The sequence below is a fragment of the Pongo abelii genome, chromosome 1 (genome assembly GCF_028885655.2).
Source record: "Pongo abelii isolate AG06213 chromosome 1, NHGRI_mPonAbe1-v2.0_pri, whole genome shotgun sequence".
NCBI classification, from domain to species: Eukaryota; Metazoa; Chordata; class Mammalia; order Primates; family Hominidae; genus Pongo; species Pongo abelii.
The window spans coordinates 70,490,690-70,503,009 of NC_071985.2; the positions used below are offsets into that span (position 1 = coordinate 70,490,690).

The 12,320-nt window shown below is 39.1% G+C and overlaps 2 protein-coding genes and 1 pseudogene across 14 annotated transcripts in view; 2 read left to right on the forward strand and 1 right to left on the reverse strand.

The window, feature by feature from the left end:
- Positions 1–12,320, reverse strand: part of AXDND1 (axonemal dynein light chain domain containing 1) — a 198,564-nt gene that overhangs the window by 111,833 nt on the left and 74,411 nt on the right. For all 13 annotated transcript variants that reach the window (XR_008523274.2, XR_010137562.1, XM_054550597.2 and 10 more), the window contains one exon: positions 4,268–4,502. Coding sequence is in view for 11 of the 13 variants with exons in the window: in XM_054550597.2 (XP_054406572.1) it covers positions 4,268–4,502 (235 nt within the window). In the remaining 2 variants the exon portion in view is untranslated. The remainder of the gene's footprint in view (positions 1–4,267; positions 4,503–12,320) is intronic.
- LOC100455183 (myocyte-specific enhancer factor 2A-like) lies at positions 53–932 on the forward strand (annotated as a pseudogene).
- On the forward strand, positions 1,702–2,630 carry LOC100454824 (large ribosomal subunit protein eL6-like). Its single transcript, XM_054550675.2, has one exon. The coding sequence runs from the start codon at positions 1,719–1,721 to the stop codon at positions 2,583–2,585; it is 867 nt and encodes a 288-aa protein (XP_054406650.1). The 5' UTR covers positions 1,702–1,718; the 3' UTR covers positions 2,586–2,630.

Consider the following 12,320-nt stretch of genomic DNA (forward strand, 5'->3'; position numbering starts at 1 on the left):
ACTTTTGTATTAAATATTTGGAATATAAGGAAACAAGGAAAGGTGGCTGAAAATGGTGCAGAAGAAAATACAAATCACACGCATAATGGATGAAAGGAACTGACAGGCCACTTTTACAAAGAGAGAGTTTGGATTAATGAAGAAAGCCTATGAACTTAGTGTGCTCTGTGACTGTGTATTTTCAACAGCTCTAACAAACTGTTTCAATATGCTAGCACTGATATGGACAAAGTTCTTCTCAAGCATACAGAATATAATTAACCTTATGAAAGCACAACCAACTCAGATATTGTTGAGGCTCTGAACAAGAAGGAACACAGAGGGTGCGACAGCTCAGACCCTGATACTTCATGTGTGCTAACTCCATATACAGAAGAAAAATATAAAAAAATTAATGAGGAATTTGATAATATGATGCAGTCATAACATTGCACCTGGTTTGCCACCTCAGAATTTTTCAATGTCTGTCACAGTTCCAGTGACCAGCCCCAATGCTTTGTCCTACACTAACCCAGGGAGTTCACTGGTGTCCCCATCTTTGGCAGCCAGCTCAACATTAACAGATTTAAACATGCTCTCTCCACCTCAAACCATATTACATAGAAATGTGTCCCCTGGAGCTCCTCAGAGACCACCAAGTACTGGCAATGCAGGTGGGATGTTGGGCACTACAGACCTCACAGTGCCAAATGGAGCTGGAAGCAGCCCAGTGGGGAATGAATTTGTAAACTCAAGAGCTTCTCCAAATTTGATTGGAGCTACTGGTGCAAATAGTTTAGGCAAAGTCATGCCTACAAAGTCTCCCCCTCCACCAGGTGGCAGTAATCTTGGAATGAACAGTAGAAAACCAGATCTTCGAGTTGTCATCCCCCCTTCAAGCAAGGGCATGACACCTCCACTAGTAAGTTGAACCTTTCTTCAACTTCATTCTTTAAAACATGTATTTTATACAGTCTGTAGCTTCCTTTGGAATTTTCTGTGCCACTGTAGAATCTATACCTATTCCTAATGAATATTTCCATTCAAAATTAGTATTTGAAGATACAAAACTATTTTAAATATACAAAAATCAGATTATGGAAATTTGGTTAATGGTTATTTAAAATTAAAGCTAAATATGAACATGGATGGAACTGGAGGTTATTGTGTTAAATGAAATAAGCCAGGCACAGAAAGACAGATACTGCATGTTCTCACTCATATGTGGGACCTAAAAAAATTGATCTTGTGGAGATAGAGAATAGAATGATAGCAGATGCTGGGAAGGGTGTGTGGGTGGGAGAGGGGATAAAGAGAGGTTGATTAGTGAGTAAAACCATACACTTAGATAGAACAAATATACCCCTGTATTCAATAGGAGAGAAGGGTGACTATAGTTAGCAACATTGTAGATGAAGTATATTTCAAAGTAGCTAGAAGAGAGGACTTGAAATGTTCCCAACACATAGAAGGGATAAATATTCAAGATAATAGATACCTCAAATACCCTGACCTTGATCATTACACATTCTATGAATGTAACAAATACTCACATGTATCCCATTAATATGTAACGCACTTCCAATCAATTTTTAAAAAGTAAAATATGGAGAGATTATTATGTTTAATTTTTAATTTTATCAGGCTAGAAGCATTAAACATGACTTATTTATTCTGTTTAAAAAAAAAAAAGGACACTATCAAGAAAATGGAAGCTCAGCTCTTTCCCATGTTGCAAGATGGTGGGTGAAAAAGTTGAGAAGCCAGATACTAAAGAGAAGAAACCCGAAGCCAAGAAGGCTGATGCTGGTGGCAAGGTGAAAAACGGTAACCTCAAGGCTAAAAAGCCCATGAAGGGGAAGCCCCATTGCAGCCGCAACTCTGTCCTTGTCAGAGGAATTGGCAGGTATTCCCAATCTGCCATGTATTCCAAAAAGGCTATGTACAAGAGGAAGTACTTAGCCGCTAAATCCAAGGTTGAAAAGAAAAAGAAGGAGAAGGTTCTTGCAACTGTTACAAAACCAGTTGGTGGTGACAACAATGGCGGTACCCAGGTGGTCAAACTTTGCAAAATGCCTAGCTATTATCCTACTGAAGATGTGCCTCAAAAGCTGTTGAGCCATGGCAAAAAACCCTTCAGTCAGCACATGAGAAAACTGCGAGCCAGCATTACCCCCAGGACCATTCTGATCATCCTCACTGGACGCCACAGGGGCAAGAGGGTGGTTTTCCTGAAGCAGCTGGCTAGTGGCTTGTTACTTGTGACTGGACCTCTGGTCCTCAATCGAGTTCCTCTACGAAGAACACACCAGAAATTTGTCATTGCCACCTCAACCAAAATTGATATCAGCAATGTAAAAATCCCAAAACATCTTACTGATGCTTACTTCAAGAAGAAGAAGCTGCGGAAGCCCAGACACCAGGAAGGTGAGATCTTCGACACAGAAAAAGAGAAATATGAGATTACAGAGCAGCGCAAGATTGATCAGAAAGCTGTGGACTCACAAATTTTACCAAAAATCAAAGCTATTCCTCAGCTCCAGGGCTACCTGCGATCTGTGTTTGCCCTGACGAATGGAATTTATCCTCACAAATTGGTGTTCTAAATGTCTTAAGAACCTAATTAAATAGCTGACTACAAAAAAAAAGAAAGAAAGAAAATGAAAGCTCAACCCACAGAAAAATATAAAGTGTTTAGAATTCATATATCTGAAAAGGGACTTGTATTCAGAACATATTAAGCAGTCTTATAACTCAATAATAAAAAGACAACCTAAATAAAATATGGGCAAAGAATCATTAGAGTATGTGAAAGGGTGTTTTACATTTATGTTAGACCTAGCTACTAATGGACTCCTAATAAAAGACTTTTTTAAAAAAAAAAAAAAAGTATGATATGTAGACCACTGGCATCAGAATCACCTGGGACGCTTGCTAAAATTGCCAGTTTATGGGTATCTCTGTAGACACAGTGTACCAAGAAGACTGGAGGCAGGGCTCAGGAATCTGCATTCTTCACCAAATCCCTAATCACACTAAAGTTTGAGAACCACTTATATAGAATGTTATTTCACAGACTAATATCTCAGATAGGTCTCATTCTATTTGACATTTTCAAAGAGTTACATTGTCAGCTGGTGGACATTTGTCTAGAATTCTAGCACAAGTGATAATAGTGCATAATAACACACAATATTCATTAATGTTGAACAATGGTATCTGTTCTCTGGTAGTATGAAACCTTAGAAAATTGCTTTTCTTTCTATACATGTTATAAATCAATAGCATAAATCTCAATTTTTGTCTTAGAAAAAAAACATAGGCAAAGTATCTGAACAGATATTTCTCCAAAGAAGATATACAAGTGGCTAATAAACCTTTAAAAAATGCTTGACATCAGTAGTCATCAGGAAAACACAAATCAAAACCACAGTGAGATTTTATTTTACACCCACTAGCATGGCCAGAATTTAAAAGTGAGACAAGTACTAGCAAGTATGCAGAGAAAGTGGAACTTTCATACACTGCTGGTGGGAATATAAAACGATGCAGCCTCCTTGAAAACTGTGGCAGGCTTCAAAAAGTTAAAGATATAGTTATCAAATGACCAAGAATTTCACTCCTGTGCATATATCCAAGGAAAACGAAAACATATTTCTACCAGGAAATGTGTAATAAATGTCTATGTCAGCAATATTCATAATAGTCAAAAAGTGGAAACAACCCAAATGCCTACCAACAGATGAAATGATAAAATGTGATTTATACATACAATAAAATATTATTAGGCCATAAAAATGGGTGAAGTACTGATAATTGCTAAAACATGGATGAACATTGAAAACATTATACCAAGTGAAAGAACCCAGTCAAAAGATCACACAGTACATGAATTCATTCACATGAAAGTCCAGAGCAGGGAAATCTATAGAGACAGAAAGCAAACTTAGGACTGAAGTGACGATGTTGGGGGTAAGAGGGTGAGAGCTAAAGAGTATGGGGTTTCTTTTGACGTTCATTTCGATGAAAATAATCTAAAATTGACTGTGGTAATAGATGCACACATCTGTGAATATAATAAAAATCACTGAATTATACACTTTAAATAGGTGAATTGTAATGTATATAAATTATATCTCAAAGTGATTCTCAATGCTTTGCTTATTTAGCTTGGTTTTTAAAACTACATGCATTTATTACTTTTATTTTAAATATTCATCATATTGAAAATAATTATTGTGGAAACATTTTATACCAAGAAATCTAATTATTATGAGTATTTTCTTACCATTGTCCCCATTTATTCTTATTTCATATTCTTTGTAGAGATTTTGTATGTTTTTGATAATTTCCTCCATGTACTGTCGCTCTGATGGCATCTCCCCCTCCAAACTTTTATGGCGATTAAATATCCCAAGCCCAATATCTGCCCAGTTTTCCTGTAAATGTTTAATAATCTTGAGAGTATCGTATTTTGACAGTAGAACATCCCCAGTAAACTCTTCTTTTTTCTCATTCAGGATCTAAAGAGTGAAAGGAAGAGGGAGAGTAGCATATTATCCACTAATGATTTTATCAAAGTCTACCAGATGCTTATTCCCCAGTGACTCCCAATCATTTTGGAGTTGAATATCCTATTATTATTATGCTCTAAAGAGATGGTATATGACATATATCTTATTTTTTAAATTAAAATGAATTTAAACTAATTTTGGTACTCTATGAGATAACCCATAGTTTACCAGGATGAAAATCATTATATTAAATCCTATGTGGTTAAAAAAAAAAAAAAGTAGTGATAAGCAATTAAGTCCTACAAAGCTAAGCATGTTTAATTACTATTGGCTTTAGTCAGGTTGTAATGTATCTGTTTACATGATCCCCACTAGACTGGGAAAATTTCTAGAATATACAAGTTGTATTTTATTCATGTTTTGTTTATCTGTCTAAACCCAAGTCCAAGTCCTGAACATGACATATCAATAAATATTTGTGGAAAAATAAGGTACAATTTATATATATAATTTGGCATTATTTGTGCTCAGATAACAGAAACATTACCCTGCCTTCAGTAAGAGTAATTAGCGTGGGGAGACAGTGTAGAAGAGCAATTAGGAGTAAGAACTTTGAAACTGGAGAGATCTAGACTCAAATTCTGACTCTGCCACTTACCTTTTATAGATAACTTAGGTAAGTTACTTAATATCCTAGGCTTCGATTTCCACATCTGGGACATGGAGATTATAAGACTTGCATCATAGGGCAGCCATGAAGAGTAAGTAAGATAATGTATGGGAAACCCATTTTCAGCTCCTCACAAAGAACAAGTGTTTAATAAATGAGAGCTATTACTATTCCTAAATTGAAGAAGTATGACTTTTTTCTATTTTTTCTATGCATGTCAAAACCTCCAGATAAAAAGTAAAAAAAAAAAAAAAGTCACTAAACTAGACATGTTGTATATAGAACAGGAAATATCTTCAATTCTGAGAATATACTGTTCAAGTCATTCCTAAAGAAAAGAAAATGGTTTATTGGGATCTTATGAAATTTCATTAGGGAATGATTTTGATATTCACTTTGGAAGTATTTCAATGTCACATATATTTTCCTTTGTCAGACTACTATAACATGATAGTAATTTGATCAATGAAATCTATTTTCCAAGCTCCAACCCCTTAAAGATTATGTTATTAACGTATAAACAAAATGTGGTATATAAATACAATGGGATATTATTCAACTTTGAAAAGAAAGAAAATTCTGACACTTGCTGCAAAATGGATGAACCCTGAGGACATTATGCTGAGGGAAATAAGCCAATCACAAAAGTAAAATACTGTATGATTCCACTGTATGAGATGCCTAGAGTAGTCACATTCATAAACAGAAAGTAGAACGAGATTGCCCAGGGGATAGGGGGAGGCTGAAATAGGGACTTACAGTTTAATGGGTACAGAATGTCAGTTTGGGGAAAAGAAAAAGTCCTGGAAATGAATGGTGGTGATGGTTGTACAACAATATAAATACATTTAGGGCAACTGAACTCTATGCTTAAAAATGATTAAAATGGTAAATTTTGTGTTGTATATATTTTACCACAATAAAAAAAGATGTTATTAATTTTAAAAGTCCAATTTGTCCTTAAAAGCCAGATATAGGATAAGCACAAATGTTACTTATGTCTGACAATTAGACAATAGCATTGAACTACCCTCACTTGTAGGGAGCCAAAGGCCCATGAGACGTGACCAACTCAGCGTTCCACTTGAGGCTATATGATCAAACAGCAAACTGTTTATCATGCATGCAAGATGTGAACAAACTCACACTGTGCCTGCCACCAAAAGGTTTGCTGAGGGACATCACTCCTTGGCGCTGGGCTCCTTGAAGTTATCTATTGAGAAATCTAGCACCTATTGTTCAAAGGATGCAGTCTCACAAGCCTGCTGTGAACCAAATGGCCCACTGACAATTACCCGACAATCACCACCCCTTTCTTGCTATCTCTTTTACCCAATACATATGGAGGGCTGTGTAAAGCTCAGGGCCCTTGTGCACTAGAGGCAAGGTGCCCCCTGACCCCTTCCTTCCAAATATACTCTTTTGTCTCTTGTCTTTTATTCCCACGTTCACCCCACTTTGTTCAGTCCCCCTAAGTCCACGCAGGTTACATAGTGGCATCCGAACACAGGACTTCAAGGACGTGAACAAAGAAGGTCTGCTGGAACAAAGGAACTAAAATTGACAAGGCAAACAGTGACCCCGGGATGAGTCTGCTGGCGGGGGATATAAGGTCAGTGCCCTAAAGAGGTACCAAAAGCAGTGCTTTAAAGAAGTACTAGGAATGGGAAGTTTTCTGAATTAGGGTAATATGGAGCAGAATTTGTCTGTTGAAGAAAAACATTATGTACAGTTACTTAAAATTTTGTTGAAACGAAATGGTCCTCAGGTTAGTTCTCAGACATTGACTAAGCTGCTGCAGGAGGTTATTACACATAACCCATGGTTTCCACAGGCAGGCACTCTTGATGTGGAAAATTGGGATAGAGCAGGAGAAGGATTAAAACAGGCTCATCAGAAAGGTCTTAAAGTTGATTCCTCAGTTTTCTCCACGTGCAGTTTAGTTCGTACTGTACTTCTGCCATTATCTCCTTATTATTCTGCAGGACAGCAGGCTGAATCTAAAAATCTGAAAGACTCTGTCGTCCCACCCACAGCTCCAACTGAAAATAAAAAACAGGAGAGGGAGGATAAAAATTGGCCTATACCGCCTCCTCCAGTTGCAGAAACATCTATACGGCCTCCTTTGGTAGCAGAAATAGAAACCCCAATACAAAGAATTTCACGCTGTGCTGCCATAGCTGGAGAGCCCTTAGGACCTTGTGCTTTTCCTACTTCCGTAAGGCCTGATCCAAATAATCCACAGCAGGTTATTCATGAACACACTCCACTAGAGTTTAAGTTGTTAAAGGAATTAAAAGCAAGTGTGGTAAATAATAGCGTACAGAGCCCATTCACCTTAAGATTGCTAGAATCTGTGTTTGGTTATGCGTCTTTTACCCTTTGATGAGAAACACTTGGTGCGAACTTGCTTGTCTGCTAGCGCATATCTGATATGGAATTTAAATTGGCAAGAAATGTGTGCAGACCAGGCTAGACAGAACCGTGCTGCTGGAAATGGAGACATTACAGAGGATATGCTGTTAGGTAATGGCCCTTATTCAGACCTGGAATGTTAAATGGCACTCCCAGATGCTGCTTATCAGCAGTGTGCACAGGCCGCTAAACATGCCTGGGCCACAAGTCCTGAAGGGGGAGTCCCAGTACAATCTTTTTTATATACATGTAAGTGTCATAGGAACCCTATGTGCAAGTTCTTGCAAGATTACAAGAGGCAGTGAAGTGTCAGATTCCTCATACCACGGTCGCAGAAATGCTAACCTTAACTCTAGCTTTTGAGAATGCAAACGCGGATTGGAAATGTGCACTGGCACCAGTGAGGTGTACAAAAAACTTGGGAAATTTTCTCAGAGCTTGTCAGGATGTAGGAACTGAGCTTCATCGCTCTGCAATGTTAGCACAAGCAATGGCTAATTTAGCAGTTGACAAATCTAAAAGGAGCCAAGGGTCAAGCCCTAAAATGGGAAAATATTATAATTGTGGAAAAACTGGACATTTTAAAAAGGAATGCCACCATATGTTAGAATAGAAAGGACCTTACAATGCTGTGCCCCACCCAATGGAAAAAATGCAGGACTTTGTCCTCGCTGTAACAAAGGAAATCACTGGGCCAATCAGTGCAGCTCAAAATTCATCAGAATGGCACTCTCCTGCTGGGAAATGAGACAAGGGCCTGGACCCGGGCCCCACACACAATGAGGGTATTCCCAGTCCAGACCTCAGCCCCGTTTCAGGGATGGGTTCCCGGAGGCACATTGATTCCCTCACCCCAGGAACACCAGGAAGTGCAGGATTAGATCTCCACCAGAGAAAGAATCACATTAGTCAGGGGAGACAAACCTATCAAAGTTCCCATTGGTATTTGGGGACTTTTACAAACAGGATACACGGGACTAATTTTAGACAAAAGCCGTCTTAACTTGCAAGGCATCACTGTAGTCCCAGGAGTGATTGACTCTGACTATGAAGGAGACATTCAAATAGTTTTAATGTCACAAGATCTTTGGGTTTTTGAACTGGGAGAATATATTGCTCAATTATTGCTTATTCCCTGCAAATTATACCCTTCTCCATGAAAGGAGAAATGAGAAAATAAAGGGTTTGGGAGCACAACTACATGAGAAATCTATCACAACCAATAGCCTCTAATAGACCCACCTGTGTAGTACAAATTAAAGGAAAGAAATTTTATGGGCTTATGGATACGGGAGCTGAGGTATCAGTAATATCTAAAGACAATGGCCCCCATCCTGGTCCTTGCAATTAACTCCTACATCCCTAGTGGGAAAGGAACAGCTCAAAGTGTTCAACAGAGCGCTGAGATTTTACTTTGTCTTGGTCTGGATGGACAGCCATGTACTTTTCAGCCTTATGTTGCAAATATAGCTATCAATTTATGGGGTCAAGACTTACTTATAGCTTGGGATATGAGACTTACAAATGAAAACTTTGATAACCCAGGATTTAAAATGTTAAAGAACATGGGATATCAGAGTGGAAAAGGTTTAGCAAAATTTCTTTAAGGAAATCCTAACCCAATATTAGTAACTGGAAAAATAGAAAAGGGCTAGGACGTCAGGATTTCTGACGGAGGTCATTGATATTTCTCCTCCGCCCACTGCCTTACCATTAGAATGGCTCAGTGACAAATGTGTATGGGTGGATCAATGGCCCTTATCTCAGGAGAAGCTGACGCAACTTCAACAGCTAGTAAAAGAACAATGGGACACCGGACACATAGAGGAGTCAGGCCCTGGAATTCTCCAGTATTTGTTATTCCAAAAAAGTCCAGAAGATGGCTACTGCTACATGATTTAAGAGCTATTAATGCAAAAATTAAACCGATGGGTGCCTTACAAAAAGGTTTACCATCTCTAGCAGCTATTCCAAAAGACTGGCCTCTTGTAGTAATAGATCTTAAGGACTGTTTCTTTTCTATACCCTTACATGAGAATGATAAGTCTCAATTTGCCTCTGTGTGCCTTCTATTAATCAAAGAGAACCTGTTTCTCATTATCAATGGAGAGTTTTACCCCAAAGCATGCTTAACAGTCCTACGCTATGTCAGCATTTTGTAGGACAGGCATTAAAGAAGCCTCGGAATACTTCCTACTGCTTACATCATTCATTTTATGGATGATATTCTTTTGGCCACTCCTACAGATCAAATCCTACATCAGTTATTCAGAGAAACAAAGCAGGCTTTGACTAAACGGAATCTCAAAATAGCTCCAGAAAAGGTACAAACAACTTCCCCATACCAATACTTAGGAACTATTGTTACAGAGAGTACGTGTACGGCCTCAGAAAGTAGTTCTCTGTCAAGACAGGTTATAGACTTTAAATAATTTTCAACAATTATTAGGAGATATGAATTGGCTACACCCGATTTTAGGTATCACTACCTATCAACTCACATCTTTACCAAACCCTGCAAGGAGATTCTTCTTTAAATTCCCCGCGGCAATTAACTAAAGAGGCAGAAGCCAAATTATGGCTAGTAGAGCAAATGTTACAGCAGAGACATGTCTCACCGCTACAACCGCAAAAACATTTGCCTTTATTTATTCTTCCTACCCCCTACTCTCCAACAGGACTTTTGGGCCAGTTCATAGACAAGTCTGTAACAGTAATAGAATGGCTCTTTCTACCTAATCAAACAGTCAAAACCTTGCAAGTTTATCTTTCTTTAATTACACAAATTGTGACTATGGGCAGACATAGGTCAAAAATGTTTATGGGATATGATCCTGACAAAATTATTGTTCCTTTCGACTCCCAGCAACAAGCCACAGCTTGGGAAATGTCAACTGCCTGGCAAACTGCTTTTGCAGACTGCGTGGGTGCTACAGATAATCACTACCCCTCAGACAAAATTTTACAGTTTTATAAAATCCATTCTTTCATTCTTCTTTGATTTCTCACCACAAACCTACTCCAGGTGGACAAACTTATTTTACTGATGGCCCTTCCACAGGTTGTGCCACTATCTGTGGACCAAAACATACTCAAACAATAATGACCTCTGGGGTTTCAGCTCAACGCTCAGAGCTAATTACAGTCATTCAGGTTTTAGAGCTCACCACTTCAGATCCTATCAACATTGTCTGGGATTCAGCTTATGCTGTAAATGTAGCCAGTCGCATAGAAACTGCTACAATTAAAAGTACACTAGACACAGAACTGCTGAATTTATTTTTAAGACTTCAACAAGTTATTTGCTCTCGTGCAGCTCCTTTTCATATTTCTCTTATTTGCTCTCACACACAACTTTCTGGGCCACTATCTCTAAGTAATGAGAAGCAGACAAATTGATTGGTTCTGTGTTTCAGCAAGCTCAAGTGTCTCACACGCTGCTGCACCAAAATACTTCTGCCCTTACTCGCATGTTCCATTTATCTCGCAGCCAAGCTAGGGCTATAATACAAGCCTGTCCTACTTACCAGCATGTCTCCCTGGAGCCACACCTGTAGAAGGCTGTAACCTACAAGGTTTGGCTCCAAATGAAATTTGGCAAATGGATGTTACACACATAGCAACCTTTGCTAAGCTTAGCTATGTTCATGTGACTATAGACACTTATTCTCATATGCTGCATGCTACATGCCAAACAGGTGAGACAGCTGGTCATGTACGGTGACACTGTCTGTCATCAATTGCTCATATGGGATACCTGAACAATTAAAACCGACAATGGACCTGCTTATACTAGTATGCTTTTCAAAATTTCTTACAGCCTTGGGCTATAACCCACAAAACAGGAATTCCTTATAATCCTAGAGGACAAGGCATTACAGAGTGGGCACATCAAACATTACAATGCATGTTGAAAAGACAAAAAGGGAGTATAGGAGGCCAACTGCCACCTCGATCAAAACTACATTTAGCTTTATTTACTTTAAATTTTTTGACTCCTGGTATAAATGATAAGACTCCAGCAGAAAGACACTGGCAAGTGTTAGAGGAAAAGAGGAAAATTTATCTGAAAATGTTATGGAAATCCGCAGAAGGAGGACAATGGAAAGGTCCAGTGGATTTACTGACGTAGGGGCAAGGGTATGCTTGTGTTTTTACAGGAGATGGAGAAACCATGTGGGTGCCCTCAAGCTGCGTGAGGCCATGGAATGAGAGACTGGAGGAACCCAGGGTGGCCAACCATGGGCCCGGTCCCTCCGGTACGAGCCATGAGCCAGCTGAGCCTGAGTGCAAAGATGGAGAGAAGGCTGACAAGGGTCACGACGACATCGACCCTCATAACCTGGGGACAACTCAAGAAAACCATGCAGGAAGCTGAGAAACTACTGGAGCATCAGGGACAGGCAAAACCCCCTGATTCCATATTCTTGGCCATGTTAGCCATAATGTCCTGTGCAGTATGTTTTCCCTGTGCAGAGGCAAAAACATACTGGGCATGTGTTCCCAATCCCCCAGCAGTACGACCTATACTTTGGAGTGAAACTCCTCCTGAGATTTGTCATGATGAGGGAGAGTGGGCTCCAGGACCCCTAACTCCCCCTGACATAGAACAGTTAGATTCTCAGAATAATGTCATTAATTATACCCTCCACTGGAAGGACTTCCTTTGTGTATCACTACAAAAACATCGCTCAGCCATAGCTGTCTTACAATTCAAGCTCAAACATGGTTGAGTTACTATG